General features: G+C 37.2%; 1 protein-coding gene across 2 annotated transcripts in view; it reads left to right on the forward strand.

Moving 5' to 3' along the window:
* Window positions 1-663: 663 nt before the first annotated feature.
* Window positions 664-12,522, forward strand: part of YPEL2 (yippee like 2) — a 29,494-nt gene continuing 17,635 nt past the window's right edge. Inside the window, exons 1-2 of one of the 2 annotated variants that reach the window (XM_053454645.1) lie at window positions 664-786; window positions 10,362-10,685. In XM_053454645.1, coding sequence (XP_053310620.1) covers window positions 10,569-10,685 — 117 coding nt within the window. In that variant the 5' untranslated portion in view covers window positions 664-786; window positions 10,362-10,568. Of the gene's footprint in view, window positions 787-1,157; window positions 1,235-10,361; window positions 10,686-12,522 lie in introns of those variants that run through there. The other variant, XM_053454646.1, reaches the window with a different exon arrangement.

Raw genomic sequence — 12,522 nt, forward strand, 5'->3', positions numbered from 1 at the left:
ATTATAATTAAAAAAAACCCTGAATGTTATATTTCCTACTGCTTCTCTAAGCATCACACAGATTCTGTATAAAATCACAACTGTGTGTGTATGTATTATATATATAATTTTTTTCCTACATATTCTTGTTTTGATTCATATTTTTTGTCATCTTAATGTCTGATAAAAGCAAGCAAAATCCTGAGTAACAGAATAGTAACCATATTTAACCATCTGACTAGGCATGAAAAAACCCTCTGTACCAAAAAACACAATTTGCTGCTATGTCAATACCCCTGCTTCAGTGCCAGCACCACAACTACTACACAAAAGAGCCATTGCTGGTACGTGTATAATGAGACTCAGCACTATAAAAATATAGCTTGTGTGGACTAATAAAACAAGGTTTCCGGCAAGCGGTCAGCCGCCCATACTGGCACCTCATGCAGGAAAAGCACAGGCTGTCTATCTACACCACAGCTGTTGTCAATCCCTCGTCGCAACCTAACTTTGTGCCTAGTTGTTAGCTGCTAAAGTGCGATGGGCGGTGCGTAGGCTTTCCCTTTTCTACCTGATTGGCCAACTCTTCGAATGGGCTGTGCCGCTCACTGCCCAATGACACCAGTGTTGCTAGCCTTTTTCTATTGCGTATAGGTGGATCAAGGTGTCACTTATTCCGTAAGATGGCTCGGTTGTGCTTATGGTAAACTGCAGGCATTAGAGCTCAAATGCAGACCTGGCTGGAAAGTGACTTTAGCTGCGTGAACATTTCTTCACTGGATACTTTGTAACGTCTCCTTTTGCTCAGTAAGTTAACTGAGGCTTTGCAGTGGTGGAGCTGTGGCGTGGCAGCTGTGTATGCTGTGTTGTTGTTGTTGTTGTTGTGTGTGTATATATATATATATATATATATATATATATATATATATATATGTGTGTGTTTGTTTGTTTGTCGCCCTCCATGTCAGTGCCTTACCAGCTAGCAATCAAGAAGAAAAACATGCGCAATAGAGCGGTAAGCATTCCACATAAGGTGCTGGCAGTCCAGCTGCTGCCTGTGGCCTCTGCAGATAAACTAAGATCCAGATCCGAATTTTCTGCGTCAGATACCAGGCTGCCAAGCATATGAGGGAGAGATAAGGAGCTGCCCCGGCGTGTACGTGTTTGCTCCGCGCTAGCAGACTCAGTTCCTGCTTTTCTCCTGGTGTTTACAGACTGCTTGGTACTTTTTAGTGAATCGATGAAACCCAGCGAGGTTGGTTTCCTTGCGATCCTTAAATTTGGGACTATTTAACATCTGCTTTGCCATCGCAGATCGACTTTGAATAAGGTCTAGAAATTCTTCAGTTCAAGTGTATGTATGTATGTGTGTATATATTGTAAACAGCAGTATGGGAGGTTTGTCTGGCCAGCGAGTTGTGTTTGCAGCAAGAAACCATATTTCTTTCCCTTCCAGATTGTTTGTTTGTTTTTTTAAATGGTTTATATGCCCTTCCAGAGACCGAGGGCATGGAATCAAAACAATGACTGTTGGACTTTGTTACATTGGGGGTGTGAGAGTATTTTCTGTTGCTTTCCTGTTCCTGGAAAGGAGAGTAAAGGAGATCCATACGCCTATTTAACTCTAAGTGCTATGTTTTGTGTTTTTACAGTGTGGACAATCTGGTACTGTTTTTTTTGTGTGTGTGTATTATATGCCCTCCCTATTTATGGATCAGTAGCACGCAAGGCATGTAAGTGAATCTGCCCTTTGATAGGTTACGATTTAAGCTGAAGGTAGATCTGTTTGGACACAGGGGCAGGCTGGAAAACGTGAATGCCTGAAGGGGGATCTGGTGCGGTTGCTAAATAGATAAGCCCACGTGACTGTCTTATTTACCAACACACCGAAAGTGGGAGGAGTTTCCGCCTCCTGCTGCTCAAGCATGTATGCAGAAGATAATTGAATGCTTCAGAGTTGCAGATTTGCACTTGGCTGTCAAGGAAATGCTGTATGTGCTGTAATGTTTACCTTTCCCTTTTTTCTTCTATGAATAATTTTTTCATGGAAAAATGGCTTACATTTTAGCCATTTCAGTTTGCTCATTCTGAAGGAAAATATTTCTAGTTTTTGCCAAATTTATTTGCTAATGGAAGAAGCAGACCTCTTCCTTGGTACAGACGACACTGTAATGTGTTCAGGGCTGTGGTAAAATACTTACTACCCCGTGCTAAAGTGTGTTTGACAGCCACCCTTCATTGGTTGATGCCAGAGAAGGCCACTGCCAGTGACCAATAGAATGGCTCTTTAACTCCTGGCGCTGAAACTTGGCCTGGGGATCCAATAGAGGCACTCTTACCGACCTCTAACTCCTCGTGCCATCCTACGGATTCCCGTTCCTGTTAATCCCTGCGATGCTAAGTAGACAAGGTAGGCTAGAGACAGTGGGAAGGGACCAGGGAAATTAGCTAGGAGATATTAACGAATACGAAGATTCTTCGTGTTGTTCGTCTTCATGTGGGTTTACCCGCTGCCATATTAGTTTTTCTTGGTATTCCATTTGAACAACAAAAACGTGCCATTCGTGTTGGTATCCACTCCCTCACTCATTATGAAGGGCCGACACTGCCAGATTTCTCCAGCCAGAAAAGCTGAGCTGGCCAATTTGTGAGGAGACTGAAGAAATCTTACTTATTTAACAATGATTTGTACCGGGTCTGCCAAGCTCTTCCTGCTGCAGAAGCTCGCTGGGGTCGGACCTTCCTAATGTAGGGGTGATGTGAATCCACCTGCCAACTGTCCTTTTAGTGACTTCGCTATCCAATATGAAGGCTCAACCTTTCTTATGAGCTTCTCCTCAAAGAAGAGCAGCGTTGACCCCTGCATAATAGGTGAGATTTTCCAGAGTCCTGCCCCTGTTTGTGCAGGGCCAACCTTTATTCAGAGTAAGTGGTTATCCCTTCGTAGCATACGAAGACATCTTCAACCCTGCACACTCCCAGGTTTTACAGTGGTCTGTGTGATGAGGTGATGTCTCGCTCCAAATGTTGCCTCTCAACACTGTATGGAAGACACTAATCCAGTCAGGATTAGCAGGCATTTGTGAAAAGCAATTTTATTTACTCTATACATTTTTTTGTGCATTCCATTAATACTTTTTTTTTTTCCCCCCTTTTCTTTTTAAGTCCCATTACAGCTGTCCTAAGCATTTGGCGCCTACTTTACTCGTATGGATCACGCTGCAGCTTGCAAGAACAACTAGTCCCTAATAATACTAGTTATAGGACTTCCTTGTACATCACCATATGCAGCATACCATATATATATAAATTAATTTCAGAGTGCAATAAAGCTGTTGTGTTCTGCATCTCCTTTTCTTGATTGCTGTAAAATGTGAAACAAAAGTTAGCTTATGGCTCCAGCCTTACTCTTTAGTGCAGAAAAAAATGCCGTGGTTTACTTTTCTATCTCTCTTCATTACGGTATACGTCTAATCAGATTGTGGCATATTGCATTGATGGTTTTAATAGCACTAGCAAGGCAGGTTATTTGGTTATAGAACCTTCAGGTTTTGACACCTGCAACTGCCATGAAGTTAGTGGCCTTCAGGGCCGGCACAATTATTAGTGATTTTTTTATTTTTAGTTTTATTTTTTATTTTTTTGGGTGCTCCTCTCACTTGGTAATGCAAGCTCATTGTTCAATGCAAAGTTCAAAATGTGGGATATGCATCATGGACAGTAAAATATTAGCTTTTTGCCACAATTTCCAATTGCTTATTATGCATGTAACCTGTTTCTCTTGCATCTATGTGCAAAAGTAACAACGCCATTCATCCTTAAGCTCAGGCAATCCACATACATAGAGACAAAAACTAAACTAACATTTTAACTTTTATTTTTTTTATTTTTAGACGAGCATAATTCCTAGTAATATGTCAAGTTCTCTAATGTGCCATAAGGAAAAGCACAAGTTTGTTTTTAAGGTCTGTCATCTCATTAGTTGCATTTGTAATGGGTACATAAAATAAACAGTGCTGGATGGCAGCAGGTAGGTCTTTACCTGAAATGTGCCTAAACATCTGCTGATGACAAGAAAGCTACTTTTAAGGTCCTTACCGGTCCAAATGAAAGCAGCATTGATTGCCTCTATCTTTTGTGTTTGACAAAGTTTTGATTTGTGGACATGGTGATGATATTGGAAGACTAGGTTGCTATTTGATAGGCCTTCTGTATTGAGTGTGTGACTGGTACAATACAAATGACATTTGTACCTAATATCTGATCATAGCTGTTCATAAAATGTAACCAAAGTACAAATAAACAAACATTTTCATCATCCAAAAGCCTATTGTTGTATGGGTCTTATCATATTCAGCGTCTTGTTTTTGGGGAGCTTGACTGATGTGGGGCAGAAGGCTTGAGGGGGAAAAGTAATAAAACATCAACAAAAACCCATCATCCTATTAAAATAATGGTGATGGAAATTCATTCGATTACTGTTTCGAATAAATATCTTGTAAATATATACCACATGCATTTTATTTTTATAAAGACAGCCTTGTAATGCCTTGGTGCTTATATTTGTTACTGGTATCCGTTTGTGTGACTGTAAAGAATCATTTTTTTAGTTTAAAACCAGACGGGTGGCTTTCTGTGTTTCCAAATACATTTTGCCAATATTGCAACATTTTAATAATTAAGAATAAAACAAACTTTTTTTTTTTATTTGTCCCGTTGTATCAATGATTAACTTTATGGAATAACGTAACTGAGTGTGTCTGCCGTTTTATTTATGTTTCTTTTCCAAGGCTAAAGATTTCATTGTAAATGAAAATGTTGTAGTACGACGAAGGTCGTCTGAATTTGTTTTGATGTTATTTTTATTTCTCTAAATGTGACCTTTCAGTCTCCATTGAAGAGGTCTCTGTGTTGACATCCATTAGGGTGAGACAGGTTTGTAATGATATAACATATGTAACAAAATCGCTTTATTGGTTCTCTTTAATCAGCAATGGTTTTTAACTGTCCCATGGGTGCCTTTTTTTTATTTATTTTTTATTATTTTTTTTATTTATTTTTTTTATTTATTTTTTTCCCCAGTTTGAGCAGTCTTGCTCATTGTGAACACTGACCTTAACTGTGGCAAGTGAGGTCTACAATTCTTTACCTGTTGTCCAGGAGGTTACAGAACGTTTAACATTCTTTGCATCTATTAAGCATCTCACTAATAATCTGTAGAAGATATTAAAGTACATACATATTTGAGTACTTGTCTGTTTTAAATGGTTATTTCAGTATTGCAACAGTCTAGTACAATGAGATATAGTGATTCTTCTGGTTACCACCCTTATTTTTGACATCGGCTTTTTTTTATGTTGCTGAGTGGATTGAAAGTTAACTGGTTTGATATTATCACATGCTGTTTATATAAGGTTATATAATCTGCGATGTTTATGCAATGTGATATATTTCATCTGTTGCATTATCTTATATGTTAGATCTGAAAGACAGTAACTCATACCCAATAACTGATCAATAATGCACTTTTATGTCATGATATATTTTGACATGATTTCAAGGTATTTTTTCTGTTTCTTTTGCAATGAACAGATCATATCGTTATTTTGTAGATTGTGTTCCTAATAAATAATATCGTAACTATCGTGGTGGCATAATATCTCATTTTTAAGTATACCTTTTGTGTGATTTAAAATAATTTAGGTAAAATATAAGGTATCACTTTAGATTTGTGGGTGTGGTACTACAATAATTAATAACGCCGGAATTTTGTATATTGCATTTTGTATCTCATAAATGTCTAAAAAATAGTTTACAAAGGCATACCAATTGTTCAGTCAGCAAATACACACCAGTTTTAAATGCTGCTATTGAGTGCTTTCTCCTTTTTAAAGGCCCATGCGAACTGAATAGTAGTGCATGTGCCGGATAAACTGCATCTGTAAAGCGCACACCTCCCCCTTTTTTTTTTTAACCTCAATAACAGGAGCTGAATTTCAAGGGGGCCATATATACAGGGGTCATGTGTGATTCCTGACACTACAGGTTTATTGAGTAAGCCATGATGCCTATCTGCCGGGTAAGGAACCAAACGGATAGTGGATCACTCATATTTGATATGTCAATAAACATGTCCACCGAACTCCTTTTACATTTATGTGTTTTTATTTTAAACTATGTTTCAGTTGCTTATTGGGACTACAACCTCTTTGGATATATCCACTGATTATTATTTATTATTGGTTTGTATAGTGCCATCAGATTCTGCAGTGCTGAATCTAAATATTCTTAGCAAGTATAATTCTACATAAACATACATAAAGTGCTGTACAACTAGAAGGCAAATCACAAATACCATCTATGATGCCACACTAAGCCATTGGGTAGCGAGTTGCTTAACCCTTTTGCTGCTAAGCCATTTCCCACCCTGGTGCTAAGGCAATTTTGAGCATTTTGCTGCAGCTCACGTTTATACGCGTCTAGAAGTAAATTTCTTGGGAATAAACTATACAAGCCATTTATCTTTTTTCAGCACACCCAGCAGATTCCAAATATACCATTTTTATATGTATGTGTATGTCTCATTAGGTTTGCAAAATAAAGCCAACAATGGGAAAAAAAGTGTATTTTTTCTGACTTCTGACAATAAATTTTATTGTAATTTTATTCTTCTAAACTCTAATATCAAAACATGTGTTTAAAAAATTGCCTCCCTCTACCATTGGCTAAATTTAACCCCATGATCAAAGGGATCATGGGATTAAAATTTAGTATTGGCCATTTTTAAAAAGAATGTGACTTTTCATAGCTATATGATCACTGTGGTAACATTAAGTATTCTAGCTAAAACTTTTTTTTTTTTAAGTTTTTAAACTAGTTTATTTTTAGATAATTTAATTTTGGGGTCTCTAGGCGATATTGATCTTTATTTATCTGCCTTTTTGAGACCCCCAAATCCTTCTTCTTTTTTTTATTCTTCTTTTACAAGCCTTATACCGTTGGAAAGGTAATCGCCTGCTTAGATGCCTGAGATACAAGCAGCATGCCCCTGTACCTCTTTAACTGACAACTGTCAGTTGTTAATAAAGTTGTTAGATGATGACATTGCGCAATGATGTCATCACTGGAGGGACGAAGCCCTGGCGATGCTTGTGTGGATACAGGCCAGATCACTGGGGCAGAAGGGGTTTTTTTTTTTGTTTTGTTATGTTCAAATGTAAAATTTTTACTGTGATTTGCCCAACATGCTTTGAAAATATGCAGTTTTCTAGAGGTGGCGTGTAAGATTGTCACCTTTTAATAGAGGCAAAACTATGAAGATTGGCCTGGTCTCGTCAATATACTGATGTGAGCTTTTGGGAACTTGTGTGTATGTACATACAGGTGTAATATACCAGATCTTAATATAGGTCCTACATTAGAGGCTTGAAACATTGATCGTCAAATATAAACCATTACTTATTTAAGACTCATGAGTGCACATTTATTTTTGGTTTACTTTGATGTGAAATCAAATAGTACCTGGGGTATTTTCTAGCAAATCTGAATGCAAGAAACTTTTATTTAGCTGCATAGTCATTAATGCTGTATTTTGATAGAATGATATAGTGAGTTTCATTCACTGTTTATAAAGAACTCCATTGGCGCAATGAATAAGTAAACGCTTATTACTAGATTGCTAACATTTAATTAATTTTTTAGTCCACCTATGTAACATTTCCATTGAGAATCTTCTAAATTGCTTGCGGTATCACTGTCTATTAATAATTTTGTGTCAGGAGTGAATTTTTTTTTTTTTTTTTTTTTTATTATTAAATCTCTAACACGGTCTCTTCATACATATTTACATGTAATTAGTAACCCTGGTTCATGTGAATGTTTTAAATGTGCTATTATCAACACTAATAAAATGTGAATTCCATTTAATAAGAAAAAAGCATTTTATGGTAACTATATAAGTAATCTTTGTTGCCAAGGTTTTTAATTCCAAGCCCTATAACATCAGAATCAAAAATACATGTACTGGCACAGCAGTCAAAGTACCCAATGCATAAATTCATTATTTTAAAATGTCTAATAAAATAGCATTATAGAGGAAAGCAACAAAAAGCAGATATTAGGTGTATTCACTAGCCGGTATATTACTTGTAAGTCAGGTACATTATGGCATTTTGTTCATGTTTGTTCAAATAGAATTTTTTTATTGAAAATGTTTGAACAATATGAATAAAAGAAAATTTATTTCAGTTGCGTCTGTGACGTGTACATAGATCATTGAGATGGGTAGCGCTGCCTTCTTGCAGTAGGGTTGTGTTGCAGCGCCCAGTAACTGGATAATGAATCCACCGCACCTGGAACTCTAACACGCACTTTGGTGAAAAGATGGCCTTTTCGTATTAAAGAAGCAATTATTCCAATGAATAGGAGCACACGTTCTTTTTAGTGCTTGGTGGCGATAGATGATGCGGTTTTGTTTCAAAGCTAGTTGTTCTGTCGCTTTGATGAGCAGGTGTCATGAAATGTGTACACAAAGTCCTAAACCCAGTTAGTCCGCAGCTGTGTGACACCGCGTTGCAGAGTCAATCAACTTCTATGTAAATAAGCGATCGCAGTGTTAAGCAAAATATGTAATTATGCTCTACTCGTTAGAAGACTCTCCAGCCACTATGCTGTACTTATTGAATTTTCCTCTTTCATGTAAGAATATCAAACACATTGATTTGGAAGGTCTGTAAGTCATGCTGCTGCTATTTACAGCTTTTCCTTTTTAAAAAAAAAAAATGCAAAATGCCATGCTAGCGCGTCTTGTATCAGTTCTGTATCTACTAAAACCCGGAGTCTTCTTTAGAACGTAAACTATGGTAAACATTGTTGGTAGAAATCTAGGAGAGTGATCGAACCATTTGGTCCATTAAATTGTACAGTGACATGTATGGTCTGACATGCAGTTATGAAGTCAGCTGAACAGTGATGCCGCCGGTTTGATGCAAGGGACAAATTAGCATTCTGGGACCCTTCGGCAGTAGCTTTGGGATAATCAGCTTATCTAAATATCAATTCAGGTGCGGTACAAATGTAAGGTGGACCATACAGTAAATGTCTTGCATGGATCTATCAACAGTCTATAATAAACTAAATAAAATAAATGCAGCTCAGGATGGCATTCTGGGACATGGTTAATGCAAAGCAGAAAATATGGGTAGCAGGCAAGGCACATTGCTGATGATTTTCTTCCTTGGCATTGTGTTAACACACACCTGCATGCTCCATGCCAACGAACTGCTGAAACTTTGGCTTTTATAGAGGTCGTCACGCTTGCTGATGATCAATTAATCAAGGGCATTTGATTAGCAGCACCTGTCTGCTACTTAATTTCTATAGAAGCAGTAAGGGTGTATTTGTTTTTTTTCACACATGGCTTCTCCATTTTGACTTCACTTTTGTTCAATAAATTATGACCTGGTGTAATATGTCATATGTTGTTGATCTAAGGATGTATTTACCTAATTTTTAGACCTACTAAGGAACAGGTGATTGTTATTATATCCTGATATGTAAAACCATAAAATTCAAAGGGGGCGTGCTTTATTTTTCACACAGCTGTATTTGGAATGAGTACTTGGTGGTTTTTTTGTTGTTGTTGTTGTTGTCGTGCCAGCCACATGTATTTACTGGTCAAAGTTAAAGAATATTGTGGCCATAAAAAGAAAAGTTAAAGGGGGAATGCTTACAGAAATATCCTCCCCCATACGTGGCATATTTCAAATTATCAGTGGCTTACCTACCACCAGTCTGACACAATTTTCAGCATTAATATTTACACAATTACCTTGTATGCTGTGTCATGTGTAAAGCAAACTGTGCCATGCTCTGATCTTCAAGAGTCTTCCGGGTCACAAGAGCTAGCTTTACAAATAGCAGAGTACTCCTAAAAATATAAATAAATTATATTAGAGGTACTATTTCTGATTTTTTTTTTGTGACCTCTATCACATATATAATTCTTACAACCATGGGATGTTAGGTTAAGCATATAAAGGTATGGAGGGAGGTCTTTTAAAATGAAGAAACTATTGCCGAACCTATATTCTAATTAACATAATGCCATGTCTGCCCTGGTGTGTGTGTGTGTGTGTGTGTATATATGTGTGTGTGTGTGTGATATATATATATATATATATATATATATATATATATATATATATATATATATATATATATATATATATATATATATATAGCAACATATCTGAGTATTTTAATAATCTTCTATAAATGCCAGTTATTTTTTCTTTTGGGCAGTGTAAAAAGATATGCTGAAATGCAAGTGTGTGTGTGTATATGTATATAACCAACTCATTATTTATCCTGTTCTCTTTCAGATTATTGGGCGTTTGATAACATTCTGGAGAGAGTTCCCGTAACCAAATCAAAATAAGTGTGTTCTTCAGCGTGTGGAGCCTGCCCCCACACACGGTACCTGCCAAACCACGGCCTTTACTTGTGTGTTTCGGTGTTTCCCGTGCGATCCTTCCTGCGGGAGCGCCTCGTGGGCCACGCCAGAGTTTACTCAGCGCTCAGTGGCTCCAATGGTGAAAATGACAAGGTCCAAAACTTTTCAAGCCTACCTACCCTCTTGCCACAGAACGTATAGCTGCATCCACTGCAGAGCTCATCTGGCAAATCACGATGAGCTGATTTCAAAGGTAAGGTCTACTTTACCATCTATTTTCTGATAGAACATCTTAAATACTCGGAATTAGTTGATAATTCTTAAAATAATAAGGTAAATCAAGATTGTTCAGAAGCATATGAAATTAATGTACTCCTCAATTGTCTCTAAATAGGCTAATGTTTTTTGAACTATTATGCCTGGCTCTTCACAAAAATGTGATGATGAGTCAGACCCTGTAGGCCATCAGTTGGTCTGAGTGTTTTGAAAACTATGGGATTTTGTGTGCGTTGGTCTTTTCTTTTGCCGTGTTAGGTTTTAATGTTAAGGTTCAAGTGTGTGCAGAAGTGGGCACTAGAGACATAGTGTCACCTAGGGTGGTAGAAATCCAAGGATATAATTTTATTTATTTTTTCAAACATCTAGGGCCTTCCTATAATGACTTTTAGCTGATTAAACCTGCTTGGAGACCTGGTCTCTGTGACTGTGAGGAGATCCCCCTGGTGATGTCAGCGATGAAGGGAAATGGCCGAAAGGAGCTTTTCCCATAATGTGAAAACGCTAATTTTGAGCACTTACATGAAATCATTGAGCTTGGGGTCCCAACTGCATTGTCGGGGATCTTGCTGATGCTTAAAGCAACAGGACATAAAAGAACAGTCTTCCTTTACCAACTGCCGGAATTTTGCCTCCTTCATCAATGGGTTTTAAGAATGTTGCTTTCACACTGCAGATATATGTTCTGTAGCGCAAGCTACCAATAGAATTAAGTACTTTTCCATGGTCTGTTCCAGATGTCACTGTGGTTGTTATGCAGTGTATACATACCCAAAAACTGAATGCCCACAAGTTCAATGTATGGATGTAAGCTGTAGCCAATACAAACTGTACCAAAGTATTCCTAAAATGCTAATAGGATTCAAGTAATTTCTGTGCGCTATAAAATTACTCGGTATTCATGGGTTAGGATACATTTTAATCTGTATTTAAGTGCTGACGCAATTATGTAATTTGAGTAAATTATACAGTTTTATATATTTTTGAGTATAGCGCCAGGTCTGAGTTTTTCTGCCTTCTATATGATTCAATATAGGAGTGCTACTGATGAGTAGGTGCATAACATAGGCTACTAAGGTGTGCGCTTTAAGAAGCCCCAAGGCTTCATTGTAAATAGTTGGGCCCAATGAAGGTTGCATCTGTATTTATTTACTAGGCAAGCGTTTATTACATTCTTTTAAGCCTAATATTTTAAGCAAGCATTTAGAAAATCAGACGTGTTGTTCTTTCCAACCATTAGTCCTATTGAAATTCTGAATATATGGTTATATATATTTGCCGCTAATAGGTTTAATTGCATATGGACAACACAACCTTTTTAAAAGAAGCTTTTTAAGTTTCTCTGGCAACAACCCATGAATACCTGTTGTTGTGTCACAGGTTAATTAAAGGGTTCTGTCAGCCAAAATTATGAATGAGTCAAAATGTTATGTAATTATATCATTTGGTTTGGTCAATAAAGGCCATGAGGGATGGTTTTTCTAATGCATCTAGGCAAAGAGGTGGTCTTTTCACCATGATTGTGTTTCTATTTGGTAGAATAGGGTTCTTCTGAGCGTTTTTAAGAAGCATACTTGGGTATGCTCCTTGCTCTCCCCTAGCCAGGGAGGCATTAGAAAAAGACTTGTCTCATTAAACTCCAGTAAGTTTAAAAAAAAAAAAAAAAAAAAATGCCTGCACCATCTGCAGGCAACAAAATATACCGGAGTCCACAGAAATTGAACTTAAATTTGCATTTAATGTTAAAATAGCATTGAAGTGCTCTTCTAATAATAACATCCCCACCCCACAACATTATTTTTGGTTTTGGAATC

This window comes from Spea bombifrons, chromosome 2 (genome assembly GCF_027358695.1).
Source record: "Spea bombifrons isolate aSpeBom1 chromosome 2, aSpeBom1.2.pri, whole genome shotgun sequence".
Lineage (NCBI taxonomy): Eukaryota > Metazoa > Chordata > Amphibia > Anura > Pelobatidae > Spea > Spea bombifrons.